Source organism: Prionailurus viverrinus, chromosome E3 (genome assembly GCF_022837055.1).
Source record: "Prionailurus viverrinus isolate Anna chromosome E3, UM_Priviv_1.0, whole genome shotgun sequence".
In the NCBI taxonomy this organism is placed as follows: domain Eukaryota; kingdom Metazoa; phylum Chordata; class Mammalia; order Carnivora; family Felidae; genus Prionailurus; species Prionailurus viverrinus.
Window position 1 is genome coordinate 25313987 of NC_062576.1, and position 16190 is coordinate 25330176.

The window sequence follows — 16190 nt, forward strand, 5'->3', positions numbered from 1 at the left end:
GAAAAATGTTCAATATCACTCATCATCAGGGAAATACAAATCAAAACCACAATGAGATACCACCTTACACGTGTCAGAATGGCTCACATTAACAATTCAGGCAACAACAGATGTTGGCGAGGATGTGGAGAAAGAGGATCTCTTTTGCATTGTTGGTGGGAATGCAAGCAGGTGTAGCCACTCTGGAAAACAGTATGGAGGTTCCTCAAAAAACTAAAAATAGAACTACTCTACAACCCAGCAATTGCACTACTAGGCATTTATCCAAGGGATACAGGTGTGCTGTTTTGAAGGGATGCATGCACCCCCGTGTTTATGGCAGCACTATCAACAATAGCCAAAGTATGGAAAGAGCCCAAATGTCCATCCATGGATGAATGGATAAAGAAGATGTGGTATATATACACAATTGAGTATTACTCAGCAATCAAAAAGAATGAAATCTTGCCATTTGCAACTACGTGGATGGAACTGGAGGGTATTATGCTAAGTGAAATTAGAGAAAGACAAAAATCATATGACTTCACTCATATGAGGACTTTAAGAAACAAAACAGATGAACATAAGGGAAGGGAAACAAAAATAATATAAAAACAGGGAGGGGGATGAAACTGATGAGACTCATAAGTATGGACAACAAACTGAGGGTTACTGGAGGGGTTGTAGGAGGGGGGAAGGACTAAATGGGTAAGGGACACTAAGGAATATACTCCTGAAATCATTGTTGCACTCTATGCTAACTAATTTGGATGTAAATTTAAAAAAATAAAAAATTAAATTAAAAAAATGGTAACAATCATCATCATCATCATCATCATCATCATCATCATCATCTTTTTGTAGCCTGTTTAGGATTCCAAACAGTTTCCTGAAATTTGGTTTTGAGTCTTGCATTAAACAAGGTTCAAGGATATACTCTTGAAGTATAACCTCCATATTATATTCCTTTATATTGCAGTATTTTTTCACAGTTTCCGTATGCTGTTTTCTGCTTCCTCTATCCTTCCAGATCAGTCTGTTCATGCTTTGTGTCAACAAAGATGGTTCATGAAGTTCCCTTGACCCCACTCTTGGCCCACTTTGTGTCAACATCTTTCCTTTCCTTCTGCAGCTAGCAGGCTAGTGATATATATATATATATATATACAACTCCCACTCAGTTTCTAGGTAACTTTGCCCTATAACATCTCCTATCTACTGTGATGGCCTGTGTCCTCCCTCCACATCCTACTCAACTGATGCGCTATTTAAAACAAAAATTCCACATATACGGCTTCTTTGTCTATCTTCTTTTGCAGCACCTACTTTACTTAAAAGCCAATTTGGTTCTGAAAAGACCATTCATAAGACTAAAATGACACCTTGCAAGTGATCATTGCAAACCTGTCCATGGGAAGTTAAGCTTTACTTTTTCTTCATGGTAATCCCACATCTCTCTTTCTGCTAGTTTTCCAAATTGTCACAGCTTTTGGACATGATCAGGGTAAATAATATTCATATAACACTTTTAAAATAAACCTAAATGCTATAAACTCTGCTCTAGAGTAAGAAGCAATAGGATGGCCAAGATCCAATGACCACATATGATCAACTAATGCCATCTGTTGGAGGCAGCCTTTTCTATTTGTTTCATCTCTGAACATTCTAGAAAAGGGAAGTTTCTCAACAGAGGGGCATTTGTGGCTCTTTACTCTGGAAGACTGTATCTCACTGAATTTAAGGTGTTCTGACTGACTCCTCTTTACTCATATGGTCTGGGACCCTACTGCACTTCTCAGCTATACGGGGCACCTGGGTGGCTCAGTCAGTTAAGTGTCTGACTTCGGCTCAGGTCATGATTTCGCAGTCCGTGAGTTCAAGCTCCCACACTCATGCTCCTCCTCTCTCTCTCTTGCTCTCTTTGTCTCAAAAATAAATAAATATTTAAAAATTAAAAGAAAAAAATAAGAGGCAAGGATAAGGAGAAAATGAGACAGTACTCCTGGATTAATACCTGGTAAGGCAAAGGAACAGCTACACAATTTTCTGTGTGGGATGGAACCTGAGTCTCTGCATCCTAGTGGCCTTTATTGCCTTTCCTCATGAAATCTCTTTTAAAAAAAATTTTTTTTAACATTTATTTATTTTTGAGAGAGAGCGTGAGTAAGGGAAGGGCAGAGAGAGAGGGAGACACAGAATCTGAAGCAGGCTCCAGGCTCCGAGCTGTCAGCACAGAGCCTGACATGGAGCTCGAACCCACGAACCGTGCGATCATGACCTGAGCCAAAGTCAGACGCCTAACCGACTGAGCCACCCAGGCGCCCCCCTCATGAAATCTCTTGAGGTAAGATTTCTTATTCCAGCTGGAGATGCTGCTCAGATTTTTTTTTCAGTTTTTATTTTCAATGACATCATTCCACTTCTTTTTCTTTTGGCTTAATAAGTATTTTAGTGTGAAATTTCAAAGTGCCTAGCCAGAACCCATTTGAATCAAAGACATGTTTTAAGTACTAAGTATGCTTTTTTATATATAACAACTTTATGGAGGTATAATTTACATACCATAAAATTATCCCATGTAAGTGTACAAATCAGTGGCTTTTAGTAAATTTGCATAGTTGTGCAACTGTCACCATAATCCAATTTCAGAACATTTTCATCACCCTGGTAAGATCCTTTAGGCCCATTTCCAATTAATCCCTGTTCCCATCTTCAGTCCCAGGCAACCACTGACCTGCTGTCTATACATTTGCCTTTTCCTGGTATTTCATATGCATGAAATCATGGAGTATGTGACTTCTTGTGTCTAGCTTTGAGTATACATTCTTATTACCACCTTAAAAAGCTTTAAATGCCTTTCTAGGCTTTCCACAAGGAGCCAAGGTTAAAATTCTCATGGTAAGACCTCCAGGGAGGCTTCCCTGACCTTATGGGACATTGCGTTCTGGGCTTTTCACATTCAGGAGCTGTGGGATAAGTAGACTTCTGAGATAAATGATGGAGGAACTACACTAGGGAGCATACGTTAAGGAAAGCAAACAGACCTTTGAGGGATTCTCTCAGGGTTGGGTTCACATCATCTGACATGTATCCTTGTTTGTCAACTAAGAGATTTATTTATCCATCTATTCATCTATTCACTGTATGCCCTTTATCTTTTTTTAATTTATTTATTTAAATTCAAGTTAGTTAACATACAGTGTGGTATTGGTTTCAGGAGTTGAACCTAGTGATTCATCACTTACATATAACCCCCAGTGCTCGTTAACCCAACAAATGCCCTTGTTAACACCCATCACCCATTTAGTCCATCCCCCCACCCACCTCACCTCCAGCAACCCTCAATTCATTCTCTGTATTTAAGAGTCTCTGAGGGTTTGCCTCCCTCTATGTTTTTATCTTATTTTTTCCTTCCCTTCCCCTATGTTTATCTGTTGTGTTTCTTTTAAATATATACTTTTTTGAGTCAGAGAGATAGAACACAACCGGCGAAGGGGCAGAGAGAGAGGGAGACACAGAATCTGAAGCAGGCTCCAGGCTCTGAGTTCTCATCACAGAGCCCGATGAGGGGCTCAAACCCGTGAACCATGAGATCATGACCTGAGCCGAAGTCAGACGGTTAACCAACTGAGCCACCAGGCACCCCTATCTGTTATGTTTCTTAAATTCCACATATGAGTGAAATTACATGGTATTTTGTCTTTCTCTGACTGACTTATTTCATTTAGCATAATACACTCTAGTTCCATCCACGTTGCAAATGTCAAGATTTCATTCTTTTTGATCACTGAGTAGTATTCCATTGTGTGCGTGTGTGTGTGTGTGTGTGTGTGTGTGTGTGTGTATCTCACATCTTCTTTATTCATTCATCAGTGTGTGACCTTTGAAACCTCACTCCTTTGTTGAAAAGTTTACCTTATTGGAGTGCTTGGGTGGCTCAGTTCGTTGAGCATCTGACTTTGGCTCAGGTCACGATCTCACACTTTGTGGATTCGAGCCCCACATCAGGCTCTGTGCTGATAGCTCACAGCCTGGAGTCTGCTTCAGATTCTGGTCTCCCTCTCTCTCTGCCCATTCCCTGCTCATGCTCTGTCTCTTTCTGTCTCTCTCTCTCTTTCAAAAATAAATAAACATAAAATTTTTTTTAAGAAGTTAACCTTATTCTCCCAAGTGCTGGAGAAGAACACAGGGTGAAGTGGGGGGGGGGGGGGAGGAGGGAGGTCAGAGGTAATAGAGACAGAATATGCCTTCCTGGATTTCTACTATTCTCTCCTTTTCTTCCCTTGTACTTGGAACAGAGTTTGAATTAAAATCACAGTGCAGAGTGAACAAGAGCCATTACTCTGATAAGAACCAGAGACCTAGAGCTGAATCTTCTCAGTGCCTGTGTGCTCAGAGCTATGCTACATGTTTGACACATATATCTCTCATTTACCCTCTACAGTGACTCTCTGAGCTTCACATAAAATCAGGCCCATTTTACAGGTGTACAAATGGTAACCTTGGCCAAGGTCACATCGCTTAACAAATCTACTTTTACTCACTTGAGGCTTTCCTCTTTGGCCTTAATCTTCCTGTGTCAAGCAACAAACTAGCTCTATTGAATCATAATATCCAGAGAAGGGAGACAAATGCTTTTCTGAATCATGCTTTTAGTGTCTCCTTTTTTGTTGTAAAACAATTCAGTTCTATTTTTTAAAAACGACCAAAAAATATCTCTTTGTTCATACCACCCTGTCCCAAGTATGTCAGAAAAACTTTTCTCTGTTTTGTCTACCTGATTTAATCTCTTTACCTCTTTAGCATAATGACATATGTTCTATTTTTTATTCTATTCTCATCTGTCATTGCTTTTTGAAAGCAATTTGATATGTTGATACTTAGTTTTTGCAAAATATTCCATTCATCTCATAAGACATAATTTTGACTGGTCTCCTAATGTGAGACATGTAAATTATTTCCAAATTTTTGCTATCACAGATGGTGCTGCATAGCCATGTATAGAGATTATTTTCATTCTGAATTATTTCCTTATGATAAATTCCCAGAAGTGGGATTTCTGGCTTAGACTACAGAACATTTTTGTAGCTCTGTAAGCATAATGCCAGATTGCTTTCTAAAAGTGTTTTGCTAGATTAACTTCTAGGTAAAGCTGCAGAGGGGTGTAGGATAACAGAGCTCCCTCCTTTAATACCTAGTGAAATGAACAAAAACAACAACAAAATTAAGCCTAAAAATATCCCAGCAATAATTATAGAAAATGTTCCATCTTGATTCTGTCTACAAACATTAAGAAGTGATGGACAGGAAAAGTAAAACTAAGATCTGGCATGCTGCATCTTCCAACCTAGACCCCACCACCCCCCTGTCCTCCTAAGAGTGGTTTTGGGAGGAAAGGTGGTGAGTTGACAAAATTCTGAGAGTTCTCACTGGTAATCACCCCTGTGGAGAGAAGTGGATTACAGTGGCCTGCAGATGCAAAGAATGTCTATGAGAAATCCTTGGGCATGAAGCACCTGCATGCTTCTGTAGAATCTTAATACAAGTGGGAGAAACTACAAGGGTTTGCACCTTCCACAGTCTATGCTGCATCAGGGTTGTGAGATGATGATACAGGAATGTGGGACATTTTGCTAGCTGAGATGGGAGTGGCACCATAGTTCAGGAACCTTGGCCAAATTGTAGAAAGAGAGTGTAGAGCTCAGGTTTCCTAGCAGGGGCAATTGAGAATTTTCTTTTACCCGGTCCATGTAACCTCATGCTACAAAAAAGAAAGCCACTCACTAATCCTTGAATTGTGGTCAGGAAAGTGGAGGTGATAAACTGGCCTCAGATAACATTAGGAAAGATGTCAAGAACTTACCTGATTGTAACAGAGCAAGAATGGTATGGAAATTGCAAACATGAGAGAGAGAGAGAGAGAGAGACAGACAGACAGACAGACAGACTGAATGAATCTAAAAGAAAAATTACCTAAGAAACATAAAATATTTCTGTTGAAAGAACTTAGTTATAACAATTTAATTTCTTAAAAAGTTCATAGACGAACATGTGGTACTGGCAAAAGGATAGATATTTAGCTCAGTGGAATATAATTGAGAGTTCAGAAACAAGCCCCTCACATTTATGGTAACTTGCTTTTTGGCAAGGGTACCAAGATAATTAAATGGAGAAAGAATAATCTTTTCAACAAATGGTGCTGGGACAGGTGAATATTTGTCATAAAATAATGAATTTGGACCTCTACTTTGCACCATAGTCAAAAATTAACTCAACATGAATGAAAGTCCTAAATTTAAGAATTAAAACTTGTAAAATTACTAAAGAAAAAATAGGTGCAAATCTTCATGACCTTGAACTAGACAATGGTTTCTTAGGACACCAAAAGCACAGGCAATAACAATAACAACAAATAGGTAAACTGGACTTAATCAAAATTAAAAACTTTTGTGCTTCAAAGGACAATGCCAAGAAAGTGAAAAGACAACCCACAAAATGGGTGAAGCCTTTTTACAATCATATGTATGATAAGGGACTTCTATCTGGAATATATAAAGAGGTACTACAACATAATAATAAAAAGATAACCCTACTAAAAAATGGGCAAAGTAACTGAATAGACATTTCTCCAAAGAAGATACACAAAGAGTCAATAAACACGTGACAACATTGTTAGTCATCAGGAAATGCAAATCAGAAGCACAATGAGATACCACTTCACAACTAGGATGAGAATAATAAAAAAGAAAACAACAAGTGTTGGTGAGAACATGGGAAAACTGGAACCCTTACATACATAATGGAAATGTTAAATGGTACAGCAGAGTTGGAAAACAGTATTTGACAGTTCCCCAAAACTTAAACATAGAGTTGCCATATGACCCAGCAATTCTATTCCTAGTTCTATGCCCAGGAGAAACAAAAACATGTCTACCCACAAACTTCTACACAAATGTTCATAGCAGCGTTATTCATAAAGGCCAAAAAGTAGAAACAATCCAAGTGTCCATCAATAGATAAATGAATAAATAAAAATATCCATATAATGGAATATTACTCAATAATTTAAAAAATTGAAGTAATAATACATGCTACAACATGGATGAACCTTAAAAATATCATGCTCCTGGATGCCTGGATGGCTCAGTTGGTTAAGCATCCAACTCTTGATCTCATGGTCCCTGCATCCAGCTTTACGCTGACATCACCAAGCCTGCTTAGGATTCTCTCTCTCCCTCTCTTTCTTTGCTCCTCCCCAATTCGTGCATGCATTTTCTCTCTTAAAATAAATTAATAAACTTAAAAATATATATAAATCATAATGAGTAAAAGAAGACAGCTACAAAAGAACGCATATTGTGTGATTTCATTTATATGAAACATCTGGAATACACAAATCTGTAGAGACAGTAGATTAGTGGTTTCCTAGTGCTGAGAGTAGGAGGGGGAAATGAGGGGTAACAACTCGGAGATATGGGGTTTCTTTTTCATGTAATGAAATGTCTTAAAATTGGTTATAGTATAGTTGCACAACTATGAATATTAGTACATCACATATACATTTTTAGTAAAGCTATCTTTTAGAAGTTTGTAAATGAGGTGAAAAAAATCACAGAATTAGAGGAAAAGAGGGATTGAAAAACCACAAAACAAACTGACAATGAGACAGTACCATTAGTGGTCTAATAAATACATTAGGAACAGCAAGAAATAAAATGTATAAATCTAGGTATCTCATAAATGGCTTAGAGGGGAGGTTTGAGAGAACTACACTTACTATAGAAGAAAAAAAAACCAAATACATTAAAGCAATTATCAATATGATTGATATAGAGGCCAAACCATGCTGATTCCTTAAGTGGGTAACCCAGTAAATAGTATAGATAATATATACAAAGGTGTATATGAGAGGAGGGGTTTCTGGGTGGCTCAGTCAATTGAGTGTCTGATTCTTGATTTCAGCTCAGGTCATGATCCCAGAGTTGTGGGATCGAGCCCCACATCCGACTCTGCTGAGCATGGATCCTGCCTGGATTCTCTCTCTCTGTCCCTCTGCCCCTCTCCCCCACTTGCTCTTCTATATATATAATAAAAAATAAAATAAAAAATTTTAAAAAGATATGAGAAATTGTTCCTCAAATGAACAACTGTTTCTACAGATTATGAGTATGCCGTGTTTCAAGAAAAAGTGATAAAGAATAATTGACCAAAAGACATAGCCTGATTAAATTATTAAATTTACAGATAAAAGAAATTACATGATACATATAGATAAGGAAAAAAAGTCAGTGAAGAGGGAAATATCTGATGGACCTCAGATTTCCACACAGCAACTTAGTATACAGAGAAACAGAACAGTCAGAAGTCTGAGGGAAAGAAAATGTGACCTGAGAATATCACTCTCAGCCAAGTCATTGTTCAAAAACAAAATCAGTTGGCAGATACTCCCAAACTTGCAAGAGCTGAGAGAATGAAGCACCGTAAGTCCCTTCTTGGGGGAAAAAAAAAAAAAGGAAAGAAAATAAATTTTCCGACTAACAGATCGATCAAAACAAAGAGCTTTTAAATGGGCTGTGTTAGAAGCCATGAATTTGAGCAATGAATCTATTGAAACTAGACCTAAGACTAAGGAATGGGAGAATTATGGTCATCATCAACAACAAAAGGAGTCAGAGGAGAGGAGATGGAAGGAAAAGTGAGTTAATCACCTCATAGCTTATGAATGAATCAGGGAAATTGGTCTAACATTGAGTCACATGTATTTACAAATGAAATATAATGTCAGGATTTGCTACAAAAGACTCCACACAAACAAAGGAGAATGGAAAGGAAAGGGAGTTGGTTAAGTGTACAACTCTTGATTTTGGCTCAGGTCACACTCTCACTATATGTGAGATCAAGCCGCTCATTCAGCTCTGCGATGACAGCACGGAGCCTGCTTGGGATTCTCTCTCCCTCTCTCTCTGCTCCTCCCCTGCTTGCTCTCTCTCAAGATAAATAAACATTAAAAAAAAGGAAATTTAACATCTTTATTTTAAAATAGTATAATAGATGATATATATAACATGTATGTGATACATATAATATATGTGATATGTAAGTATATAATATATGGTATACATTAATAGAATATATAATTCTATATTAATATATCACATATAATTATATATCATAGTATAATATATAATGTCAAATGATCTTATTCTTATCAAATCCTTTCATCTGTCCTTCCATGTTCAATGTGCTTGTGTGTCTAAAGAGAAAGCTAGAAGGATTGCCATCAAAAGTTATTTCTAGAGGGACACCTGGGTGGCTCAGTTGGTTAAACATCCGACTTCAGCTCAGGTCATGATCTCACAGTTTGTGATTTCAAGCCCTGTTGGGCTCTGTGCTGCCTGGAGCCCACCTTGAGTTCTGTGTCTCTACCTCCCTCTCTGCCCCTCCCCTGCCCCTGCTCACGCTCTGTCTCTCTCTCTCTCTCTCTCAAAAATAAATAAATATTTTTTTTTTAAATTTTTAAAAACTATTTCTGGATGTGAGATCTGATTTATTGCCTCCTTTTATTGTCCTTTTCAGTACTTCCCATTTTACATATTAAAATAATTATTTATATAATTAGTACCTATCATTTTTTATGCAAACTGTAGAGTCATTACTCTCTAAAAGATATTTTTCCAATTTATACAGTTACCATTAATGTGTAAGTTTTATGGGGCGCCTGGGTGGCTCAGTTGGTTAAGCGTCCGACTTCGGCTCAGGTCATGATCTCGCGGTTTGTGAGTTCGAGCCCCGCATTGGGCTCTGTGCTAACAGCTCAGACCCTGGAGCCTGCTTCAGATTCCTTGTCTCCTCCTATCTCTGCCCCTCCCATGCTCATGCTCTGTCTCTCTCTGTCTCTCAAATAAATAAACGTTAAAAAAAATTTTTTTTTTAATGTGTAAGTTTTACCACAGCTTGGCTAATACTGGTAGATACACATTTTCAGATGTCTATAACTGAAGTGGTTAAACACCTCAAATATGAAATGTAAACCCCTGGGGTGCTAATGACCTGTTTTGTTTCTTTGAATCCAGGGAGCATCTATGATTTTTATTTCCTCAAGGAAGGTAGTGGACATTGGTACACATGGACAGAGTATATTACTAAAGAAGAGGAAAATATCCCAGCTAATGCCAAGGTAAAAGAGAGGTATTTGTCATGGAACTTTGGTTTCTAAAATGACCTGAACTTTCTCCAAGGTGGAGGAATTAATGTCAACTCTTTATTAGCATTTTTAAGAACTTTCTTTAGAAAAAGTTTCAAACATGAGTTGGATCAGCCTTCAAAAGCTTGGACTTTAGAATTAGAGGCACAGATTCCTTACTCGGCCCTCACACTCTCTGCCTCAGTTTACTCAGCTACACAATAGCAAAAAAAATACTTGAAGGATGTTTGAGAGAATTGAAGGTAATATACCTGAACACGTGGCACACATCATGTGCTAGATCCATGTTGATTGCTATTTTGATTATTATCATTGTCATGTGGTCAGTTATCAATGCTGGGCAGTCATCAGTCCAATGCTGGGTGGTCATCAGTCTTACCTCTCAGACATCTCAGCCAAAAAGGATCATTGTCTTTTCTTCAAAATTCCCAGAGAAAGATTTCCTTGATCAGAATTCTCAGAAAAACAGGTCTAGCTGTTTTTCTCAGCTCCAACTTCTCCTTGTAGAAAATTTGCCTCTATTAGTAGTTTCTAGTGAACATACTTTACCTTTCTGGGGGTGGTTGCAGATCATTCAGGCCCCAGATGGAGTGGTGGACAGTGTATAGAAAAGTGGGAATATTGACAGTCAAGTCAGGCAGCCAGCAGGGTGACAGCTGCTCCTGAAGATGGTGTGATAAGCAGAGGTGGATGTGTGCTGAATTTTGGGCACACTCTGGGGGCTGAGTGTTGTGCAGAAGCCCTGAGCATGGAGGTCCAAAACTTTAATTCTCCTTAAAGAGCTTAGTCACCTGAACCTCCAGGGGGGGTTGAAATCACACTGAATTCATACAAATAAGAGAGTCCTATGCAGAGAAGATTTTAAGTTGTGCTGAAAATTTTCCCCTTGTCAAAGTGTTGTGGTCTTTGAAAATAAAAATCTCTGAAACCCAACTTGCTTTAAATTCCATCTTGATAGAAAAATAAGCATTTTTCACCTGGCCCTGTATTCAGCACCACTTACTGGCCACATGACTTTGGACAAATGAGCCAGTAATCTTCCAACCTCAGAGGGTTACTGGGAAAACTGCAGGGGATAATATAGGCAAAGCCTCCTAAGCTCAACACCTATTAATGCTCTTCCTCTATACTTCAATTCCCTTGCCTTGTCCCTTTTCCTTTGAGCAAATTACTTATCAAACGAAGCCCAGCCTTTTTCTGCTGATATTTACAGGGCTGCCTTGTTGCACAGACTCACTTGGTGCCATTGGCATTGTGGTCTAGCTTTGCTTTAGTGGCACCATTTACATAAAACACAGTAGGAATGGTACTTTCTGGAGTTGTGCAACACACTGGCTCCATGTTCACTAGCCCCTTCCAGCCTAAACATAAGGAGATGTCAGCATATGATATACATCTTCCAGTCCCTTCCTCTGTCCCCATGGAAGGACCAAATGTGACCAAATGGCCAATGACAGTGTTCAGGCTCAAAGAAGCCAAGCTAAGGTAAGGTATTCTACTCAAAGTAATAGGGAGTCCATGACTCCAAACCAAGCCCTTAGAGTCCAGTTGGGGTTTGAAAACCAGGAAGAGTGTTGTAATCCCCATATTGGAAAAAGGGTTAAGTGGGGGTGGGTCCTAGAACCAAGGATCCAAGTGTTGGAAAAAGGCAGAACAGGAGTGAGTGCAGGGAAGGGGGCTAAGTGTCACAACCCACCCTCCTGAGCCAAGCAGTATGGAAGATGACATATGGGAGGTGGACCTTCCTTGCCTGGGGCAAGGCAGACAGGTTGGTTCAGAGCAATGATCTCAGAGGGCAGCAACTGTAAACTGATCATTAGTGTAATTGGTGTTTATTCCTTGATAGTTCAGTGGTTAAGAATATAGACTTTGGAATCAGACAAGCTAGAATTCAAGTCCTTGTATTTCTACTTACTTGTTGTATTACTTGGGCAAGTTGCCCAAGTTGGATCTTGGGCAAGGTCCAAAAAGGTCTGGACCTCAGTTTCCTCACCTACAAAACAGTGCCAATAATGCCCATTTTGACATGTATGATCTCATTTTAATCCTCAAAGCATGTCAGTGAACTGGATGCCATTATTATCGCATTTAAAAGGTGAAGAAACAGAGGCCCTTGGCGAGGTTCGATACTCACTTGAAGTCATAAAGGTAGTAAGGGATGGATGGAGCTGAATGGATAGTAAGTATCCTGAATGCCAAACCCAGCATCTTTGGCCCAGTAATAAGACTGTTCCATATCTTTGCGGTACAGGTCTCAGAACTCATCATCTCCACAATGGAGACAGCCAGGCAGTCTTTCTTCTTGAAAACATACCTGGACCATGAAATTCCAGTGCTATTTGTGGGGCCCACAGGCACTGGCAAATCAGCCATTACCAACAATTTCCTTCTCCACCTTCCCAAAAGCACCTACCTGCCCAACTGCATCAATTTCTCTGCCAGAACCTCAGCCAGTCAAACTCAAGATATCATCATGTCCAAGCTGGATCGACGGCGAAAGGGTCTTTTTGGGCCTCCCATAGGGAAGAAAGCAGTGGTATTTGTGGGTAAGGCATTGGCCTGAATCTAAACAACCAGATGCTTCTGTGCTGCAGCCAACCAGAACTTCCCTTTGTAGGGCCAATGTACAATTCTTTTACTCTCTCTGAGACATAATATATTTCTGGTTAATGTAGTGTTCCTTCCCTCCCTTTTTCTTCTCCATCCTTCTTTCTGTCCTTCCTTCCCTCCTTCCTCCCATTTTTATCCCTCCCCCTTCCCTCCCACTCTCCCATGTTTAATTTTGACTTTCCTTTCCTTCTTTCATTACCAAGTATTTGTTGATTAAGTGCTATATGTCATATTTTCAGTAAGTAAGTTGTAGTCCAGGCCTTTTTGCCCTGAGGTAACTTCCAAGTTTCTCCTGAGAGGAAGATGGGCCTTTGGATCAAGCAAGGTTACCTTGTAGTGAGAATTCGTTCCAGAAGGGTATTTACCCTCTTGGATCTTCAAAAGCAACACTCACTTTGTGATAAACTCCTTATTCCATTTTTTTTTGTCAGATAAATGTTATCAGTAAATGAAGAAACCTAATATTTGCTAAATAAGTATTTTGAAATAAGCACGTTGAATATCCCCAGGATTTTACCTGTTTACAAAGCACTTCCTCATTTATTTCGTTTGAGCCTATTATCCCTTTGAGGTTATTAACCATCATTATCATTTTACTAGTGAGATTGAGGCTCCAGAAGGTTAAATTCTCTGTCAGACATCTAGAAAATTCTGGAGCCATAACCCAAATCCAGATTTCTTGGTGCCAAATACATGATATTTTTCACTATTTTACTGCTAACTCATAGGGTTTTCATTTAGTAAAAGTAATGCCCTAGTCTTCTGGGTTATCTCATATCCTGTCCTTAAAATTCATGTATTGATAGTGAATATTGCATGTATTTATATCCTTACCCACTAACATTACCTTCTTAAAGGCAGAGATCCAATTTTGTTTTGTTTTCTTTTTCTTTTCTTCCTTTCCCCTTTCCTCCAGACTGTTCCCTCTTCCTATCTTTATGGTATATACAGAAACAATTTTTTAAATGTCTTAATGCTAGTTTATTTTTGAGAGAGAGACAGAGAGTAAGTGGGGGAGGGGCAGAAGGAGAGGGAGACACAGAATCCAAGGCAGGCTCCAGGCTCTGAGCTGTCAGCACCGAGCCAGATGTGGGGCTTGAACCCACAGACTGCAAGATTATGACCTAAACCGAAGTCCAACACTTAACTGACTGAGCCACCCAGACCCTCCTATCCGGAAACAATTTAAGCTTTGCAGCAAACAGATCTAGGTTCAAATCTCACTTTCTAACCCTAGGCATATTGTGACTTAACTTTTGTGACCCTCAGGTCCTCACCTCTAACATAAAGGTAATACTATCTTCCTTATAAAGTCATCATTTGGATTAGGTGAGATAGTGTGTATAAAACTACTAAAATGTTATGTGACATAAACTGGGCATTCAGTTAGTGTTCGTTAGAGAAAAATTAAAAGGCTTTCATTCTATTGAGTGTCTTCTATGTGCAGTGACTAGGTCACACAATATGCTTTTGAGGAAAATCAACCCCTGCCCTTGAGAAAGTCACTATCTTTTCTTGCCATTTTGGTTTTGCTCCTCAAAAACCCTTGCTTAAAACCTTTCTCCCATTGAGGTTCAATTGTTATCTTCCAGTAAAATTATACACACTGTTGGCTGGGAGTATGATTGTCTTCCTCACCATCATATCCCCAGAAATTAACAGTGTCTAACACATAGTAGACATTCAATATAGTGTGGTTGATGGAATGGGAAAAAATTAAATGCCTGTTTGTTGATGCCAATCCATGCATCCTTAATGTCACAATGGGCAGAGATCTCAATGAGGCAGGAGAGCCCAGAAATTTTCTTCCCATATGGTCAGTATGTCCACTGGCTGAGCTCTTCCTGGAGTGGAGAGGGGACAACTAGTGAAGAGGGGACTCCTCTCCCATGGAGGGAATAGTTATCTGTTGTCTCCCCTAGACTTAGAATGTGTGGCTTCTTTTCCCAGATGACCTCAACATGCCAGCCAAAGAAGTGTATGGGGCCCAGCCCCCCATTGAGCTCTTGAGGCAGTGGATTGACCACGGTTACTGGTTTGACAAGAAGGACACAAGCAGGCTGGACTTTGTGGATGTGCTGCTTGTGACTGCCATGGGCCCCCCTGGGGGAGGAAGGAATGACATTACTGGTACGTGACAAAGAAACTTCATTCCTCTTCATCCTCCAGCAGAACCAGACCACCTTCGTGGATGGAGAGTTGGTACAGGACACTCTGTCCTGATGGAAGGTAGAGAAAAGTATGTTTAGGCTATAGCCAGAGGGGGTTGGGCTAGCTCCAGGGAGTGGAATTTGAAGTCTTCATGTTGGAAGTTGTGTGAAATAGGACATGAATGTGGAAAGAGAATGTGAAAGTCTTTGGGTAGGCCCTGGAGAAACAGAGAGTCTCCTGTGAAAAGGAGAGTTCAGTGTGGCCAGCATGGGTGCCAGGAGGGAGACTAGATCAGAGGTTCAACCAGGTGGAAAAAGATTCACCTGTTGTGTTTGTTACAATTCTTCAGATTGCCAGAGATAGAACAACTAACCCAAAGTGGCCTAAGCAAAATAATAATAAACAAACAAACAAAACAAGTAAGAGTTCCTCCCATCATCCAACAGTTTAGGAATACATTTTGCTTCTGGTGTAACTGGATTCATCAAGGATCTGCATTTAATTCTGAGATACATCCTTGCTTAAGAATCTTGGGGCGCCTGGGTGGCGCAGTCGGTTAAGCGTCCGACTTCAGCCAGGTCACAATCTCGCGGTCCGTGAGTTCGAGCCCCGCGTCAGGCTCTGGGCTGATGGCTCAGAGCCTGGAGCCTGTTTCCAATTCTGTGTCTCCCTCTCTCTCTGCCCCTCCCCCGTTCATGCTCTGTCTCTCTCTGTCCCAAAAATAAATAAATGTTGAAAAAAAAATTAAAAAAAAAAAAAAAGAATCTTAATACCATTTCCAGACTTAAGATTCTTTGACCTTGCTCTCCCCTCTGGCATTTAGCTTTCTCATCTGTAAAATTTTCCATAAGGAAAATGGACAGGATAATCGTATTTGGCACATTGTGTACCTAAGAATACAGACTCAAAAATGACCACTACCAAGACATGCACTAGTAAAATTGCTGGACTTTATAGAAAAGGAAAAATTCTTTTGGACATCTAGGCACAAAAGAGCACGTGACTTAAAAGAAAAATAAAATTAGATCATCTTAAAACTATTCTACCACAATGCTTTATGCCACAAGAAAATGAAACAACATTTTTAAGATACTCAAGGAAATAAAATGAGAGGCAAGGATTTTATAGCCAGCAAAGCTGACCTTGATATATAAAAGGAAAACTGTTATCAGCATGCAAGAACTCAGACTTATTTCCACAGGCACTTTCTTGGGAACCTACTAGAAAATGAGTTTCACACGATCAA

The 16190-nt window shown here is 39.5% G+C and overlaps 1 protein-coding gene and 1 long non-coding RNA gene across 6 annotated transcripts in view; one reads left to right on the plus strand and one right to left on the minus strand.

The window, feature by feature from the left end:
* Positions 1 to 16190, plus strand: part of DNAH3 (dynein axonemal heavy chain 3) — a 170856-nt gene that overhangs the window by 109451 nt on the left and 45215 nt on the right. For all 5 annotated transcript variants that reach the window (XR_007147732.1, XM_047838156.1, XM_047838154.1 and 2 more), the window contains 3 exons: positions 10053 to 10156; positions 12435 to 12729; positions 14744 to 14923. Coding sequence is in view for 4 of the 5 variants with exons in the window: in XM_047838156.1 (XP_047694112.1) it covers positions 10053 to 10156; positions 12435 to 12729; positions 14744 to 14923 (579 nt within the window). In the remaining variant the exon portion in view is untranslated. The remainder of the gene's footprint in view (positions 1 to 10052; positions 10157 to 12434; positions 12730 to 14743; positions 14924 to 16190) is intronic.
* Positions 9961 to 16190, minus strand: part of LOC125154245 (uncharacterized) — a 33282-nt gene continuing 27052 nt past the window's right edge. Inside the window, exon 4 of the long non-coding RNA XR_007147733.1 lies at positions 9961 to 9974. This is a non-coding gene — a long non-coding RNA (uncharacterized LOC125154245). The remainder of the gene's footprint in view (positions 9975 to 16190) is intronic.